A 17,379-nucleotide genomic window follows, 5' to 3' on the forward strand; every position below is an offset into this window, starting at 1 on the left:
ATTCAGATATGAACACTGTCATTGAAAAAAAAACCGAACGTTAAATAAGAATTTGGACGAACACCATATACGTTCGCTCACGAATCCAGGATAGGACGAGCGTTCAGTTATAAAACCGAACACTGCTTAGGACGAACGCCAGTCAATGACCAAGCACCAAATAGAACGAACGCTCATGGGAACGAACGCGCATGTAAACGAACGTTCAGTATCAGACCGAACGCTAACTGGAACGAACGCTCAATCTAAGATCGAGAGTTCCTTTGGGCGAACGCTCAATATAATACTAAGCGCCACTTATGACGAACGCTGGTGGACAAAACCGAGCGTACTAATACCCTTCAATTAAATTTTTAAATGGTTGGACACGCTAAGTTGAGCCGAACGCTCAAACCTAACTCTGCACACAAATAACGCTCGTTCTCGATCCAAATCCTCTCCAAATGAAAGAATTATTACTCTAAGTTATTGTCCAGTGAAACCGAACGGTATAAGACCGTTCGATGACGAGCGTACACCATCAATCAGAGAAGACCAGACTTTCCAGATTTTCAAACACGAGAATTTCACAGTTTTACATACGATTCATAACTTAGAATTTATCTTTAACATAACTCTCATGCATTCCAAAATTCCTATTATCAATCCATAAATACAGAGTCTTCCATCTTCCAGTTTCAAACATATCATATCAACATACAGTTCAGATCAAAATCATTCCAAATTATGCAGAATCAATCACATTACAACTCATACATTTCATTCACTGCATAATTTCATACAACATTCCTGATATACATCCATTTCAATTCTGCTTCATCACGCATATTCAAAATTCGCATAATGCATACATTTCAGACATCCATCACAATTCATTACTGTCATACAGATCAAACATATATTAAATTAAATTACTAAAGCTTCCCTTACCTGGTCTAACACTGCACTTCCAAATGCTTAGAATTTATCTCGACCACTCACGGCTTCCTATCCAGAATTCACTCAACCACTTCCACTTATCTAATACACCAAAATCATTAACAGATCAGACTTCTAACTTACACATGCAACCAAAAATCTTGGTTTGCATGAACTAAAACAGACAAGTGCAGGGACGAGAACTTACCAGTTCAGTTCTCAGTTTGGTTCGGATCAGAATAACGCTCACGGTGCAGTGAAGGCGTCTACGGTCTCTGAAATTAGATCAGAGGAGTTGATAGTGAGGTATTTTAGAGAGAAGATGGAAGAGTGCAGAGAAAATGCAGAGAAGATGGAAGATCAGAATTCGTGAGGAAGAAGAAGATTGCATGAAAGGAAGAGAAGAGTTTTCAGAGAAATTATTTTCTCTCCCTCGTCAAACGGTTGAGCAGTTACTCACTGCCACTTGGTTTCCACTACAGCTTTTAGAAGCTTCCAAAGTGACATATGGCATTCAGTGCATGCAGAGAGAAAGAGAGTGGATTTTTGACGTGGCAAGGTGCAGTAAAATGTGATCAGAGAATAGATTAGTGTTTATTAATTTATCAGGTTCTCACAAATGTTGATTTCTTTCATTACTGATTTTCTTAGAACTACAGTGGGTTTGCAAACGCAGACTGCTGTACTGAAGAATTTTATATTATTATTTGCATCATTCGCAGCAAGATCAATTTGGGAGACTACTCCCAACTTTCATCCAAGTTATCAATTTTACTGAGCAAGAAGAATCTGAATATTGGGCTGTTGTGGCGGCCGTGTTTGAGGGCAGACAAGTTAACTGGATAACATCTCACTCAAAATTTGACTTGGTTGCATCAGCTTCTGCTGAAGCCGGCATCAATAACAAGGTATTTGGCAACCATCTTACCTCTCTTACACAGATTGTGCAAATGGAGATTTCTTTTGTTTGCTTTCCTTTGTTTTCATTGCGAATCAAATTATATAAATGCAATTATTTTCTTGAAAAGTTGATATTTTATTTTCACCTTGTTATTCATTCCAGTAGATTTGTGAATGTAGATGAATGTTTCGGTGATTGTGTATGTAATTCATCCTTTAGGTGAAGCTTTTGAGAACAATGCTTTCCTGGGAAGAGCAATTGCGCTCTGAAGTAAGTGTCAAGCAAACAAAATACGACTCAAAGTTTTATGATCTTCACGGTTCTCTTGGGGAAGTGGTAATTATTTGTTGGCCTCATGGTGAAATTTTGAGGTTAAAAGCTGGAAGCACTGCTACTGATGCTGCTCAAAGAGTTGGTTTGGAAGGAAAGCTGGTTTTGATTAATGGACAGTTAGTACTGCCCAACACAAAACTCAAAGATGGAGATGTAGTTGAAGTAAGAATTTAAATTATTCTTTCTTTGAAAAATGTAAATAATTCTTTATGGGTCGAGTGTGTTTAAAGTGGATGGGATAGAAATAATTTTTATTTTCTCATTTTATTTTATTTGGGGATATGGGATTTCTCGGTGGAATAACTCATAAAAACAAAAGAAAACAATGGACCATATTGACGCTACCCTTTCAAAGCAAATTGTTATAACCAAAGTTTTAAATTGTGGTTGTCGCTGTATCTTTGATATTCTAAGAAAATATGATCAAACAAAGTCAATGCTGCCGTAGTTTTGCTTGCTTTGTCGTGTCAGAAAAACTGCAAAAACCTTGACATACTCACAGTCCTAACTGTGTTTTGAAAACCTTGGACTGTTGCGAAATCTAAGACTGTTGCGAAATGGCAGCACCAGCATCAGAGGAGACTGAAACTCTCCTGGCAGGACGAGTAGACTTCTTCACATAAGATGAATTCCACTCGCCACCATCTTGAGCATAGTAATCCATTGGATAATCTCCACCAAAATCTTCCCCTCCCTTTGCATCCCCCTCAGAGCAAGCACCACTCCTCTTACAACAACCCACACCATCTTCACAAACTTCATTCTTCTCCCACCACCCAGGTATCACTCCCAGAGCAACCTCTGCCTCAAACGAAGTAAGCACCGGTTTCACAAACGCCTCACCCCAGTCAATGGACAACCTCGGACACGCAATCTGAATCCAGGCGTCCACAGAATCCTCAAACAGAGCAACCCTCCCAGGACTTAACTCCGACATCAAAACCACAGTGTAATCCAACCCTCTCTCCTTCATCTTCTTCTCCAACCTCTCCAAAATCCTCGGATTCCCTTGTCTCCCAAGAGTCCCCAAAACCACACCCCAACTCCGAGCCTCCCTCGCTTTCAAAATCGCATTTTTCCTCGACCGCTTCATACCCACGTGATCGTATTCCTCCAGAAACAACTTCCCCATGTAAGGGTCATACCTGAATGCCCTAATCCCCGGATTTGCAATCATGAACGCCTCCAAATGAAACCTTCCATCCGCCACAAACACCAAAACGCTTTCACCAACGCCACAACCAAGCGAATTCGCCGAGACCCTGGGCGCCGTGCAACCCAGAACCTCACCCGCGGAAAGCGGCTTCGACTGAGGAACCAAAACCCTAAACCCTAACTCCTCCAATTGGGGCTTCGCAGCGCGAATCGCTGAGGCGAATTGAATTGTCCCAGCGACAACGAGTGTTTGGGGACGGGATTCAAGGTTCAACCTGACGGTGTCGACGAAGTGGGGGACGTCGATTTTGATGTCGACGAAAACGTAGAGGCAGGGGATCGTAGTGGCGTCGATGGGGACGAGGCAGCTGTGTCCGTAGTGGATGAGGAGGTCGGCACCGAGGGCGGCGGCAGAGAAGTCGTCGACGCAGCAGGCGCCGTAGGTTACGTCGCCGAGGATGTAGCAATGGGTGACAGCGGCAAAGGTGGTGAAGATGTCAGAGAGGGAAAGAGAGTACATAAGGAGGCCCTCGGGAAACTGGAGGGCGACGCGCTTGGCGCCCGTGGAGAGCACGCGCCAAACGGACTTGTGAATCTCGAAGTTGTAGTTGGAGGGGAGGACGGAGATGGCGGCGTTGAGAAGCGGGTCGTTGAGGATTGAATCTGGAATTTGATTTTTCACGAAACGCTTTGGCTTTGGCTTTGGCTTTGCAGCATTGTTGGGTTGGAGAGGAGATGAAGAATGGGGAAGAAGGAGCATCTCTGTTCCTGCTTTGCTTTGCTCTGACTCCATTGCCATCCTTTCTCTGCTAAACGCCTTCTTCTTTTGTTCTACTTTCTTTCCTCTCACACCAAATCTTTTTAAATATGCAATTATTCTATTCTTCACTCATATAGGATCAAATTTAATTACCTCCTTAATTCACTTAATTATTTCACTAAATTATATACTATATCTTTTCCAATTAAGATTTTCAAATGAGAATAACGTCACCAAGACCGAACGTTCAAATGAGAATAACGTCACCAAGACCGAACGTTCAAATGAAGACCGAACGTTCAAATAAAACAATATGATCCAACGCCAACAATTACAATTGAACGGACGGTAAACCTGCGAAGCCGAACGGTCAACGCTTGAACACTCGGATGGCAGTAGATCCTGAGTTGCCGAACGTCCTAAAGTTCTGAATGGCCGATCGGTCGAATAGTGGAACGCTTGTGGATGACCGAACGGTTGAGGCTAGGAAATGCCGAACGTCCTAAAGGTCTGAATGGCCGAACGGTCGAATGGTGGAACGCATGAGGATTACCGAACGGCTGAGGCTGAGAATTTTCCTGATGTTAATGAGACTGAATGGCCGAACGGTCGACTAGTGGAACGCTTGAGGATGACCGAACGGCTGAAGCTGAGAATTGCCGAATGTCAATGAGACTGAATGGCCGAACGGTCGAGTAATGGAACGCTTTAGCATGACCGAACGGTGGAGCACGAGCGTCCGAACGGTTGAGCACGAGCGGCCGAGTGTATAAAAGAAACGCATGGTAGAGGACGAACGGTCTGCGATATTGCAAAACAGGACGAACGGTTTCATGCAGGGGAAGGAGCCGAACGCGTTCGGTGGAGGACGAACGTTTTCTTTTGTTTTATTATTATTATTTTTTTTTACACTCATGATAAAAATAAATTTATTAGTCAATCCGGACGAAATTGGATAATGACAGTTGCCCCTCTTTACTTAGATATTACTGCATAATATGAAAATTTGAGATTTTTGTATTATAGAAGTAAAAGCTAAGTAAAGAAAGAAACGCAAATTTCGTTCGGATTTCAAAATAAACAGGAAACAAACAGAGAAATTTTTTTTAAAAAAATGAACAAGGCTGAGAGAATTGAGGTGTAACAACCTCGTGGAGGGTGTACCAATCCTATGGATGAAGTTTATGAGGTGTAACAACCTCGTGGAGGGTGTACCTGTAAGACCTGTGTAAAATAAAAATATACTTTTAGCGTCCGTCCAAGTAGCATTCGGTGAATAGTGTTCGACCAAATAGCGTTCAGTGAGTAGTGTTCGTCCAAATAGCGTTTGGTGAATAGTGTCCGTCCAAATAGCGTTCGGCGAATATGTATGAATCCGTAATTTCTTTGGTAGTATTTTAAAACAATTATTGAGAATTGTTGGTTATTTTCTTGATCTAATATTGGTTTATTTATACATGTTGTTGAGAACATGTATGAATCCTAGATTGAGCACGTTTATTTTTGTTTGATGTTAGTACGTACACTATGTTATTTACTTGTAACTTCGTCTGTCTTATGAGCATTTTAATACTAAAATAAATGTGATTCTTGCGAGAGACTGAGATTCGAGTGTCACCTCCTTCTGCGCAAGGAGGTGAATGTCTCGCCCAATGACTTTGGCTCGTGTTGAGAATAGTGCATCGTTACACGTAGTATCGATGTTTTTACTCGTTAGTCCTTGAGGAGTCGGGGAGATAGGTCTGAAGTCGCGATGGAAGACGACTCGAGTCGCCTGTTATTAAGAACAGGTTATGACGACGAATTACAAGGAAACAACATTAGTTTATGAAAGACTAGTCTGCAATGTCATGTGTGTCGATTTATATTAAGTCATGGAAATTGTTATAGTTTATATGTAATGGGTTTATGAGCGAAATTTTAAATTATTTTTATTTGTATTTTTAAAAAACAATTATTTTAGTTCTTAATTTTGAATGATGATAAAATTTTGTTCATGTGGTAAACAATATAATGACACGAAGCTGTCATGTGTTTAATTTTTTAACTAAAATTATTTTTTTTATAAAATCCAGCACAATGAATTCGTGGGAGCGTGAAAATTAAAATTGGGAGCATGGAAAAATTGGATTCAACTTACTTCTTCACTCTTTTTCAAAAGAAAACATTAAGAAACAACAATTTTCTCCTTGTCTCCTCTCTAGTGTCCAATACTAACACCACATTTCCCATTTATGGTCACATCTTCCACGGTTGGACAAAGAAACTGCCATGAACGTAGACCACCATTGGCGACCGTCACCATTGATGTAACGTCTCTTTCTTCATCCTTTTCTCAATGCATAAGAGCTCCTCCATATCTGACATAAGCCTCCATCGTCTAGACCGTCACAGGCACCACAATTGTCATCACCAATGTCATCGCATTTGGGCTTTCCTGCTCCATCTTCTTCTCTAGGGAAGACAACTTCTTTGTCGTTTTCCATCTCCCATTAAAGTCTTAGTGGTTTATCCTTCTCCATCGTCAACTTTGTTCTTGTTATGTCGTGTGATGCGTTCAGGGACAAGATGTTGATTAGTTTCACAGACGACACTTCTCTCTGCTTCCTTTTCTTATATTCTGAATCAAAATTTAAGTTTAAATCCCATATTAGATAGAAATGAGAAAAGAAAACACTTTATAAAGATAAAAGACTCGTTAACTCATCTCTTTAAGATCATGGTAGAAAGTGATGTCAATCCCTTGTATAATTAGACAGACACTATCCTTTTACCTACCTTTTTTTCTTTCATTGATTGTTGTGTTGTTAAAAATGTGTGTTGGCAGTGATTGAAATGAAGAACCCCAATTTTTCTAGTGTATATCACAGTTTTGTGTGAACAATGTGATGATGAAGAAAGTGAATATTTGAATCAAAATTTATGGTCTACATTTGTTTAAAGTTTATTGTAAGACGATTTTCAATTTTACATAATAGTATATGGATCAGAAACATACTTAATTTTATTTAACTTCTTTACTATGGAATATTATCTCTAACTTTAAAATAAATTAGAGATTATGACAGGTGTCACGCCTCATTTATTAAGGTGCTGAGTCACCTCTGTGATTTCATTAATACACCCACGCCCCACGTGCGGTGCCATTAATGTGCACTCACATTCTCTGAATCCCTCTGACATGTGTCAATTCGGAAGGTTCTGAATGCAGTAGTGGAAGCCAGGTGTCAGCGCAAGAGAGAACGTCCGTTTGACTATGGGAAGGGAATTAATTTTTCTGAAACACTTTTCCCTTCTCTGCGCACACCTTCATCTTCCTCAGAAATTCAAACCTCCATTTTCTCCTCCTTCTCTCTAGAACCTTTCTTCTTCTCTCTTCTGCAACTCACCATCCTCTTCTCCGATCACATTTCAGAAAACGCAGAAACCTTCCCTGCACCGTGAGCTTCATTTTGAACCGAACGGTTTTGGATTCTGAAACGGGTAAGTTGCACGTCCTCAACTACTCTTCATTTTCAACATGCAAGTCTCATTCTGAATTTGCATGCACCTTCTCTGAACCAATATTGGTTTTCTGTAATTTTAGTTTAAGAAATTTTGGGTTGAACGTTAAGGGTAGAAGAGTGTACTGGAATCTGGTTTTCCTTCTGAAGAACGAACGCACATTCCGGGTAAGGGAAGCTTACTGAGTTTAATTCTTGTAATTTACGGTGATGCATGAGTGTACTAGAAATTTTATGTTGTGTATTATATGAGAGTTCTGAGAACCTGTATGCAATATGATGTTTGATATTGGATTTTTGAAGTATATGAGTATGATTTGAATTGTGGCATGTGAATGACGAATTATTCTATGGTTTGATTAAATGGAAAATGATCTATATGATGAGATGATGCATGAGAATGTATGGATTTGTACTATGATTTGAGTAAATTGATGTATGAAAGACTGTAATGGAAAAGGTGTATACTGTAATTTGAGTTTGAATATTAAGTCTATGAAAATAAACGTTCGTTATCGAAACGGTCTTTTATCGTTCGGTATTCTCAGTAAAATCCTTGAAGTAGTCTAACCCTTTCATTTGGAAAGGATTATTCTTGAGGACGAACGCCCTCTTATATATAGTTTACGTTTGAGCGTTCGGTCAGACGTAAGCATCATGAGTGTTGTATGAGAATCTGAGAAGCCTGAAAATATTCCTTTGAACTATTAGTCAAATTATTAAAACATCAACTTTAAGTAATCTCATATTATATAAATCCCAATTTCCATGATTCTGGATCAGTGAATAGTCTCGACTTAAAAGCGTACGTCCTAAGTGGCGCTCGGTCTTAGACCGAACGCTCGTCCTAAAAGTGTAAATGATAAGTAGCGCTCGGTCCTATACCGAACGCTCGTTCTTCCCGTAATCGCCAACGAGCAGAAATAGCGTTCGTCTTGAATTTTCATGACGTTCGTCCTGAATTTGTAATAGCATTCGTCCATAAACTCAAAATAACGTTCGTCCTAATCTTCAATAAAATTTCGTACCGCGTTCGGTCATTTACTGGCAAGAGGTTATTCCAACTAAATGGTACTTAGTACATTTAGTACTCGTATTTTTATATTCGTCCAGTTGAAGTGAATCTGAAACCTTGAATCATTCTAAGTATAATTTAAATTGTTCTAGAATCAGTTCATTTAACTGATTCAACTTTTAATAATATTCGTCATGAAAGATGAGTCAGCTTTATTCCTTCAGAAAAGAAGTTTCTTTCAGTCTTGTTCTCGACGTTCGTCCTCGTTATGAAGGGGAGTGAACGTTCGTCTTTTTATGCAAGTGGAACATAGAAAGAAAATGTATTTAAGAGGAAGAATTAAGATGTGCGAACACTATAAGAGTTGAAATTGTGATTGTGGTTTTTGAACGAGCGTTCCAGGGAGGAACGACTCTTGAATGGAAATTGAGATTTGTAAGTATGAACGTGGTAAGCTTAGATGGTGGTTCATCCTGATATTCCGTGAGTGCTCGTTCTCAAGTAGAGAGGAGTATGTCATGCGTGGGAATGGCAGGAGGTCTAGTCCATAACTGTAACTTGGACATAACAGACTAACCTCAGGTGGCTACTGATGAGCATTCCAGTTACCCCACCTGAGTGCACGGACGCCTTAGCTACACAGGATTCATACAGTCCGGACGGTCGGTCTAGTATCAGGATTTTTGGATGGAATTAATGTATGAAATGAATGTATATGTTGTGAATTTAATTGCTGAATTGGATAAGTATGAAATATATGTTTGACTTGAATTAAATTCAATAAGCTTACCCTTGCATTTCCATTGTGTTGTCTGTATATGTATATCTGTCATGTCCTTGCAATGATCATCCGTGTGGATGTGAGCAGAGGGAGATGCTTCTCTGGAGCAAGCGCTTGAAGAAGAAATCATAACGGAAGAAAATCTCATAAACGTGGAAGTGAAGGCCGAACAGTAGGTCGTTCGGTTTTGAGTTTGTGTAATTAGAATAGTGTGCAGCTGGAGGACGAGCGTCCTTTTGTTGATTGTAAATACTTGGACGATCCGTGTTTTATTGTTGTAAGTTGTTCGTCCTTTAATGTTAGCGAACGCTCGTATATTGGTGCTTATATGTAAGGCCGTTCGGCCACTTGCGAGAGTTATCTCTTTTTGTAAGACTGTTTTGTTATATTAATACATGTGAATATTCTATTATATAGTTGCTGACTGTATAATTTTGGGATGTTACAACAGGCAAGTGAAAAAAAAATCTATACCTTTCATAAATTAGCTAAAAAGGAATTGTAAAGAAGAGAGAGAATTGCAAGTAGATGAAAGAGGAAAACTCTAATATCATTAACTATATTTTGCTCTTGATAATATTTTACATTCTTTTATAAAATATAAAGATGAAATTGGTACATATTTTGAAATAGGAAAGAAATAGAATTTTAATTAATAGTTTGAAAAGAAAACACAATTAATCCATTTTTTCTAATTAAAGTGTAATTATACTTACCATACAAGTTTTAGTTACCATTTCATTAATTTAATACATTTACTATATTAAACATATATTAGGTATGTCTTTTAAAGACTTTAGATTATATTCTTAAATTAATTAAATACATCTCTCTGTTATAATTTAATATTTTTTAAAAAAAATTAATGAACATTAACCAAAATTACTTTAATGATTATAGATGTTACCTTTGGCAATTTTAAAATCTTGTTGATTAGTATTTAATATTTTTCTTTTTTTGAAAAAAAAAATCCTCCATTTTATCCCACAATTATTTTTAAAGCTTATACTATGCTTATTCATTCATTCTTTTCGTAAATAAATTAGGGTTAAATATGTTTTTAGTCCCTAAACTATTGACCGTTTCTGGTTTTCGTCCCTCTTCCAAAGTAAGGTACAATTTAGTCCTCAATCTTTAAAAAACGTTCGTTTTAGTCGAAAAAACGAACGTTTTGAGGACTAAAACGAGGACTAAAAACAAAATTTTGAGGACTAAAACGAACGTTTTTCTAAAGAATGAGGACCAAATTGTACCTTACTTTGGAAGAGGGACGAAAACCAGAAACGGCCAATAGTTTAGGGACTAAAAACATATTTAACCCAATAAATTAACATCTCCTTGAATAAATGCATTTTGAAGAAGACAAGGGAAAAAAACGGTCCCTGACAACCTGCACCATTTTTTACATATTTTCATGCTGAGTTTAAGGTAACTGACAGTTAATTAATTTCTACCTGTATTTAGTTCATTTATTTTGCAACGTTATTCATTTGGGTTATGCAATTATAGTCTCTTTCATTGAAGTATAAACTTTTTTTTACTGGTTGTTTCTCCAAACGAGATAGCTTCACTTCTTCTAAAAGAAAGAAAAAAAAATGTCTCTATCAATTCTCAGAGGACTTTTGCAAGGATACACCAAATCCTTGCTTGAAGAGGTAAGAAAGTTCTGTTCCAAAGTTAATTTAGTTTCCGCATGCATTTAACTATTTCTTCGTGATGTGTTTAGAATTTTCAATCTCATGAAAATTTTGCTTTCTGTTTATGATTTTCTTGTGTTAAGATAACTTGAACAGCTCATTACAAATTCAGTAATTTACAATTCATGTTTAAGTCATTTCGATTTCAATTCTTTTCTTCCATTGACAAAAAATAATATCTAGTAGAAAAATTAATGATATTCAACAATGTTTCTTTACATGATAAAACGAGCATGTTTGGGTATATTAGAAGTTCTGCACACATAAGTTTTGGTTATTGGATACATAAGATTTAGTAATTGAGGATAATAAACTATTATTTTAGAATGTGCTTGAGAAAAAAATTGAAGACAGATAATGAATTTTGGGTGTTTAGTGTTAGACATACGAGTCTAAGTCTCACGTTAGACAGAAATGAGAAAAGTAGATATAAAGTACGATGCATTAATTCATTATTTTAATATTTTAGGTAGAGAAAGATGTCAATCTCTTATGGATTTAGATTCAAGTTTTATTGATCTGATCTCTCTAGTGAATCTTTTTCGTAAACCTTACATTTAGTATGGAGGAAAAAGAAAGAAAAAACAATATTTATGAATCATTGTTCTATTTCTAACATTTTTTTCGTTTTTTATTTATTATTTTCAATCAAATTATACAATTTTAAAAATAATTTATGTTTATTCATATTTCTTATGTACGAAGGGGTAGTGAATGATCAATTTAACGAGATCATGGCTTTGAAGCGCATTGGTGAACCAAATCATGTTGTGCAGTTGATAGAAACATATGTTGCAGATGTTGAAAGGATCTTGGCTGAAATTTTACGTCATGAGTAATGTTATTGGTCATTTTATTATTTACTTTATGTTCATATTAAATAATTGCGTATTTTCATTTTGATATTTTTTTTTAACATTTGCAGAGAAAATCAAAAAATTGACTTGCATAAGTTGACCCCTGTCACGCCCCATTTAATGCCTCTGTGTCTCATTAATACACCCACGCCCCTCCACGTGCTGTGCCATTAATGTGCACTTTCATTCTCTGAATCTCTCTGACATGTGTCACATCGGAAGGTTCTGCATTCAATTCTGGAAGCCAGGTGTCAGCACAGGAAGGAACGTCCGTTTGACTATGGGAAGGGAATTAATTTTTCTGAAACACTCTTCACATTCCTCTGCACGCTTCATCTTCTTCCTCAAGCTTTTGATTTCCAGATTCTCTGCCTTCTCTCTAGAACCTCCACCTTCTCTCTACCATAACTCACTTTCTTCTCCTCCGATTACGTTTCAGAGACCACAGAAACGTTCCCTGCACCAAGAGCTTCAGACTGAACCGAACAACTTACAGTTCTGGTAAGTTTATTTGGACGTTCGTTTCTAGAAGTTCCTGCAAACCCTATTCCGTTGCATGCAAAGGCGTGGGCTAAGTCCTTTCTTTTTCTTTGGTTAGTTTAGTTGGAAAGCGTAAGTGAAACGCTGAGGGAGTCTCGGTTAGACGAATCAAGATCCACTCAGTTTAGGACGTTCACTACAATCCGGGTAAGGGAAGCTTTAGTAATTTAATTTAATACTTGTTTGATGTGTATGAAAGCAATGAAGTGTACTGGATGTCTGAAATGCATGAAATATTTGATGTTTAAGTATGCATGAACGAGCATGGTTGCACTGGATGTATATGATGAATATTGTTTGAACTGTATGCTGAGAATGAAACGTATGATTTGGAGTATGATTAAATTTCTGTATGGTTTGGGATGATAATATGAATTTTGTAATGTATGAGATTTATGGTGGAGAGAAATTATAAGTTATGAATCGTATGAAAACTGTAAAGTTATTGTAAAATGAAAAATCTGGAAATTTTCATATTCTCTGCTTGATAATGTACGCTCGTCATCGAACGGTCTTATACCGTTCAGTTTCCCTTGAAATGACTTAGAATAAGAATTCTTTCATTTGGAAAGGATTCTGATTAAGAACGAGCGTCCTTTGAGTGAAGGGTTAGGTTTGAGCGTTCGGCTCAGCCTAGCGTGTCCAACGATTGAAATAAATTGAAGTATTTTAGTAACGCTCGGTTTTATATTCCAGCGTTCGTCATAGGTAGCGCTTAGTCTTATACTGAGCGTTCGTCCAAATGAGCTCTCGGTCTTAGATTGAGCGTTCGTCCTAGTTAGCGTTCGGTCTAATACCGAACGTTCGTTCTAAATGAGTGTTCGTTCTATTTAGTGCTCGGTCATTTACCTAGCGTTCGTCCAAAGCAGAGTTCGGTTTTATAACTGAACGCTCGTCCAAATGAGTATGTGGTAAAAGAACGCTCTGTACTATACCGAACGTCCGTTCCTTCATAAATTATCAACGAGCGGTAATAGCGTTCGTCCCAAATTTGAAATAGCGTTCGTCCTTAAAATCTAAATAGCGTTCGTCCAATAATTCTAGTAACGTTCATCCAAGACTTCAGTGACGTTGTCCAAAAGTTTCATTTTAGCGCTCGGTCATTGACTGACGGTTGTTTCTTGAATTAAATCGTGTTCGGATTCTTTATCTAAACAATTTGTCATATATCTATCCATTTGATTCGTTCCAGAGTTATTGAATTTAAATTATTCTAAGTAAATTCCAGATCATTCTAGATTCAGTTCATCTAACTGATTCAAGTTCGTGAACAAGCCTTTTTGGTATTGCATTAACGTTCGTCCTCTATTACAAAGAGGGCTGGACGTTCGTTCTTTTATGGAAGTGAAACTAAGAATGAGAGTGTGAATGAGATGAAAGATTAAGATGTGCGAACACCACGAGAAATGAAATTGTGATTGTTGGTTTTGAACGAGCGTTCCAGGGAGGAACGACTCTTGGTTGGAAATTGAGATTTGTAAGTATGAACGTGGTAAGCTTAGATGGTGGTTCATCCTGATATTCCGTGAGTGCTCGTTCTCAAGTAGAGATGAGTATGTCATGCGTGGGAATGGCAGGAGGTCTAGTCCATAACTGTAACTTGGACAAAAAGACTAACCTCAGGTGGCTATTGATGAGCATTCCAGTTACCCCACCTGAGTGCACGGACGCCTTAGCTACACAGGATTCATACAGTCCGGACGGTCGGTCTAGCATCAGGATTTGGATGGAATTATTATATGAATTGAATGTATATGTTTGTGAATTTACTTGCTGTATTTAATAAGTATGAAATATATATTTGACTTGAATTAAATTCAATAAGCTTACCCTTGCACTTTCCTTGCGTTGTCTGTATATGTGTATCCGTCTTGTCCTTGCTATGATCATCCGTGTGGATGTGAGCAGAAGGTGATACTTCCCTGGAGCAAACACTTGAAGAAGAAATCCTAGCTGAGGAGAATCTCGTTGAAGTGGAAGTGAAGGCCGAGCAGTAAAGACGTTCGGTTTTTGGTTAGAGAAATTAGAATAGCGGATCACTTAAGCGAGCGCCCTTTTGTTGGTTGTTTATAGTTGGACGTTCGGTCATTATTTTGTAAACCGTTCGTCCTAATTCTTTTTGTGAACGCTTGTTATTTTTGTGTGTATATGTAAGACCGTTCGGCCATTTTTGCTCGCTGCTCTCTTTAATTGTAAAACTGTTATATAATATTAATACATGTTAATATTCTATTATATAGTTGCTGACTGTATAATTTTGGGATGTTACAACCCCTCTTGCTCGTGAAATAGAGGATAAAAGCACAAGGTAGCTTTCAATATTTACTTATTACAATGTGTTTTAAAAATGAGTGGTTAGTTAACTTTATGCATTTTGATACATTTGTTGTTACTTTTTACTTTGGTATAGGAAAAAACTAATGTTGTTAAGCAATGCTTAAGAATGTTGTAATAGTTGAAACGAAATTTTAGAATATCAAGTAAAATTATGGAAAGAAAAACATTATACCAGTTTGTGGTTAATATAGTTAATTTGGTTGAACATTAAACCCATCTTCCTTGAGTAACATATGATAATTTGATTTAAAGTATTGTAATTTTTATTTTATTCATTATAAGTCACACCCTTTTTATTGTTTTATTCACTTATTTGTCATTATATTTAGTCACCATATTTCTCCTTTGTTATAGACAACATAAAAAACATTGTATCTTAATTTTCATTTAAAAGCATGCAAGTTTTTATAAAAAATTGTAGAGTGTGAAAGATTTTATTTATTTATTTAATATTAAATTTTGGTTATTACTAAGTGAAACTTTAAAATATATAATTCATTATTTTATTATATCAATATTAAATTTTCACCAAATACATGATGAATGAATAAGCTTTTTATATAATTATTTTATATTGGTTATACAGTTTATATATATATATATATATATATATATATTATATAACTTTAACTTATGGAAAAAGTTTCACATATAACATGAGTTACATAATGATGAATTGATGTTATATTTTTTTTTTGACAAAAAAATGGAAACAAAATGATACTTTTACATATTTAAATTCAAATAATACACATATAGAGAAAATTTCACCACTAGCCTCCACGATGGATATCAATGTTCTGATCCCAAATTTATTAAGTGAGATTGTTAGGATCAATCAATCCTCATTTAAGGTATTGTCCATTTTGACTCTATAGAGTTTAGTCATTGTTTTGTTCTTAAAAGGTGTTTTGGAAGATGAAAGGAAGAATGAGTGTTTAAAATAATAGGTCTAGTCTCCTAAACGATGTGTGACTATTGAGTGTGGTAGAAATAAGTACATTATGAAAAAAGAGAAGCACTAGGTGGTGGTGATTTTTGTGTAGAATGTTGGTTACACATGATTAAAGGAGGAAACATGAAAAATAAGAAGGGAGTTGTTGTTAAACATGGTGAGGTGACTTCACATGGTGGATTTTTTTATGCAAAGATGACTTTGCATAAAAGTGATGTGTTGCAATAAGAGATTTCTTACATGAGTAGCATCATGAAAGCAAACAAAGATGAAAATGATGCTCAAAAACAAAAAATAACAAAATATGAAAAGTCAATCATTTACACCTTGATATTGCCCACATATTACATTAAATCTTATTATAACTTATGGTTATAATAGGAACTAATGTATTAAGTGAAATACTATATTGATTCTTAATAAAATCAATGTAATATGTGAGGACTTATTTATACAAATGTCACTACATTGTTTTTATGACAGTAACCAAAGTAACATATACAATATTATTTTACCATACGTATTAAAATGACTATTGTGAGTATTAAAGATACACTTTTCCAAAATGGTTAAACTTTTATATAGAATTGTTTAATTTTAAACAAAAAAGAGAACAGATTCTACATGAAAGACTTGAATCCAAATAAGATACTAAGTCAAGAAAACTTTAACCATTGATAAAAGGAAAGTATGAATTTATTGACAACCACAAACCAAAAATTAAACATATTCAACGCAATTATTAGTATATTATAGATTACGGAAGGAGGTCATTAATTGGTAGCGTCATGTGGTGACTTTTGCATGGATTGTTGCCTTCATGCAATTGAAGGAGGCAACATCGTGAAGAAAGAAGAACAAGGTTATTACTATGTGTGGAGAGATACTTCACACGATGGATTTTGTATGCAAATTGGTTTCGTGTGGAGGTGATGTGTTGTAATGAAAGATTTCATAAGAGTAACATTGTTAGAACAAGCAGAAAACATAGAAAGATGATTAAAGATAAAAATAACAAAGTGTAAAGTCACATCTATTTTTACCCCAATAATGTTCAAATAATACATCAATTCTTTTTATAAGTGAGGTAGTACGTGATTTTTGACATTTATTAGAATAAATAATGTAATATGCAAGTGTTATTTATAAAAGTGTCAATTCAATTATTTTTTTATTACAATTTCATAGTAACCAATGTAGTATATATGATGTTCCTTTTTCACTGTTGACAAATATATTGTTATATCTTTATTGTGCATATTAGAATAGATATTATGAGTGTTAAAGACCATTTCTAAAAAGTCAAGTTTTTACATAACATTGTTTAATTATGCAAGGAAGAAAACAAGTTCTCCATAAAGTTGGTTCCATATGCATATGCTATAAATTTTAATGAATAACATAGAAGACATTCAATATTAATTTTAGGTTTAATCCTTTACTACATCCCTATTTATGTACGAATTTCTCAATTGGGTCCTCGTTTTTTAAAGTGTATCAAAATGGTCCTTAATTTTGAAAATTGATATCAATTGAGTCCTTTCCGTTAAGTTGGCTGGACGGCGTTAAAAAAATTGATGAATGGATGCTGAGATGACGAACGAACGCTCGTCCACCAGCGAACGAA

At 36.1% G+C, this 17,379-nt stretch overlaps 1 protein-coding gene and 2 long non-coding RNA genes across 3 annotated transcripts; 2 read left to right on the plus strand and 1 right to left on the minus strand.

The window, feature by feature from the left end:
* Window positions 1-1,643: 1,643 nt before the first annotated feature.
* LOC148193226 (uncharacterized) lies at window positions 1,644-2,414 on the plus strand. The gene is made up of 2 exons (XR_015782083.1): window positions 1,644-1,826; window positions 2,039-2,414. It is a non-coding gene; the product is annotated as an uncharacterized LOC148193226 (long non-coding RNA).
* Window positions 2,415-2,693: 279 nt separating this feature from the next.
* Window positions 2,694-4,137, minus strand: LOC124843136 (uncharacterized). Its single transcript, XM_088099129.1, has one exon. It carries the CDS (start codon window positions 4,104-4,106, stop codon window positions 2,694-2,696), a length of 1,413 nt encoding a protein of 470 aa, XP_087955255.1. The 5' UTR covers window positions 4,107-4,137.
* Window positions 4,138-12,036: 7,899 nt separating this feature from the next.
* Window positions 12,037-14,583, plus strand: LOC148193227 (uncharacterized). Its single transcript, XR_015781869.1, has 3 exons — window positions 12,037-12,421; window positions 12,519-12,607; window positions 14,369-14,583. It is a non-coding gene; the product is annotated as an uncharacterized LOC148193227 (long non-coding RNA).
* The last annotated feature ends 2,796 nt before the right edge of the window (window positions 14,584-17,379 follow it).

The sequence above is a fragment of the Vigna umbellata genome, chromosome 9 (genome assembly GCF_029865625.1).
Source record: "Vigna umbellata cultivar VRB3 chromosome 9, Vumbellata_1.0, whole genome shotgun sequence".
NCBI classification, from domain to species: Eukaryota; Viridiplantae; Streptophyta; class Magnoliopsida; order Fabales; family Fabaceae; genus Vigna; species Vigna umbellata.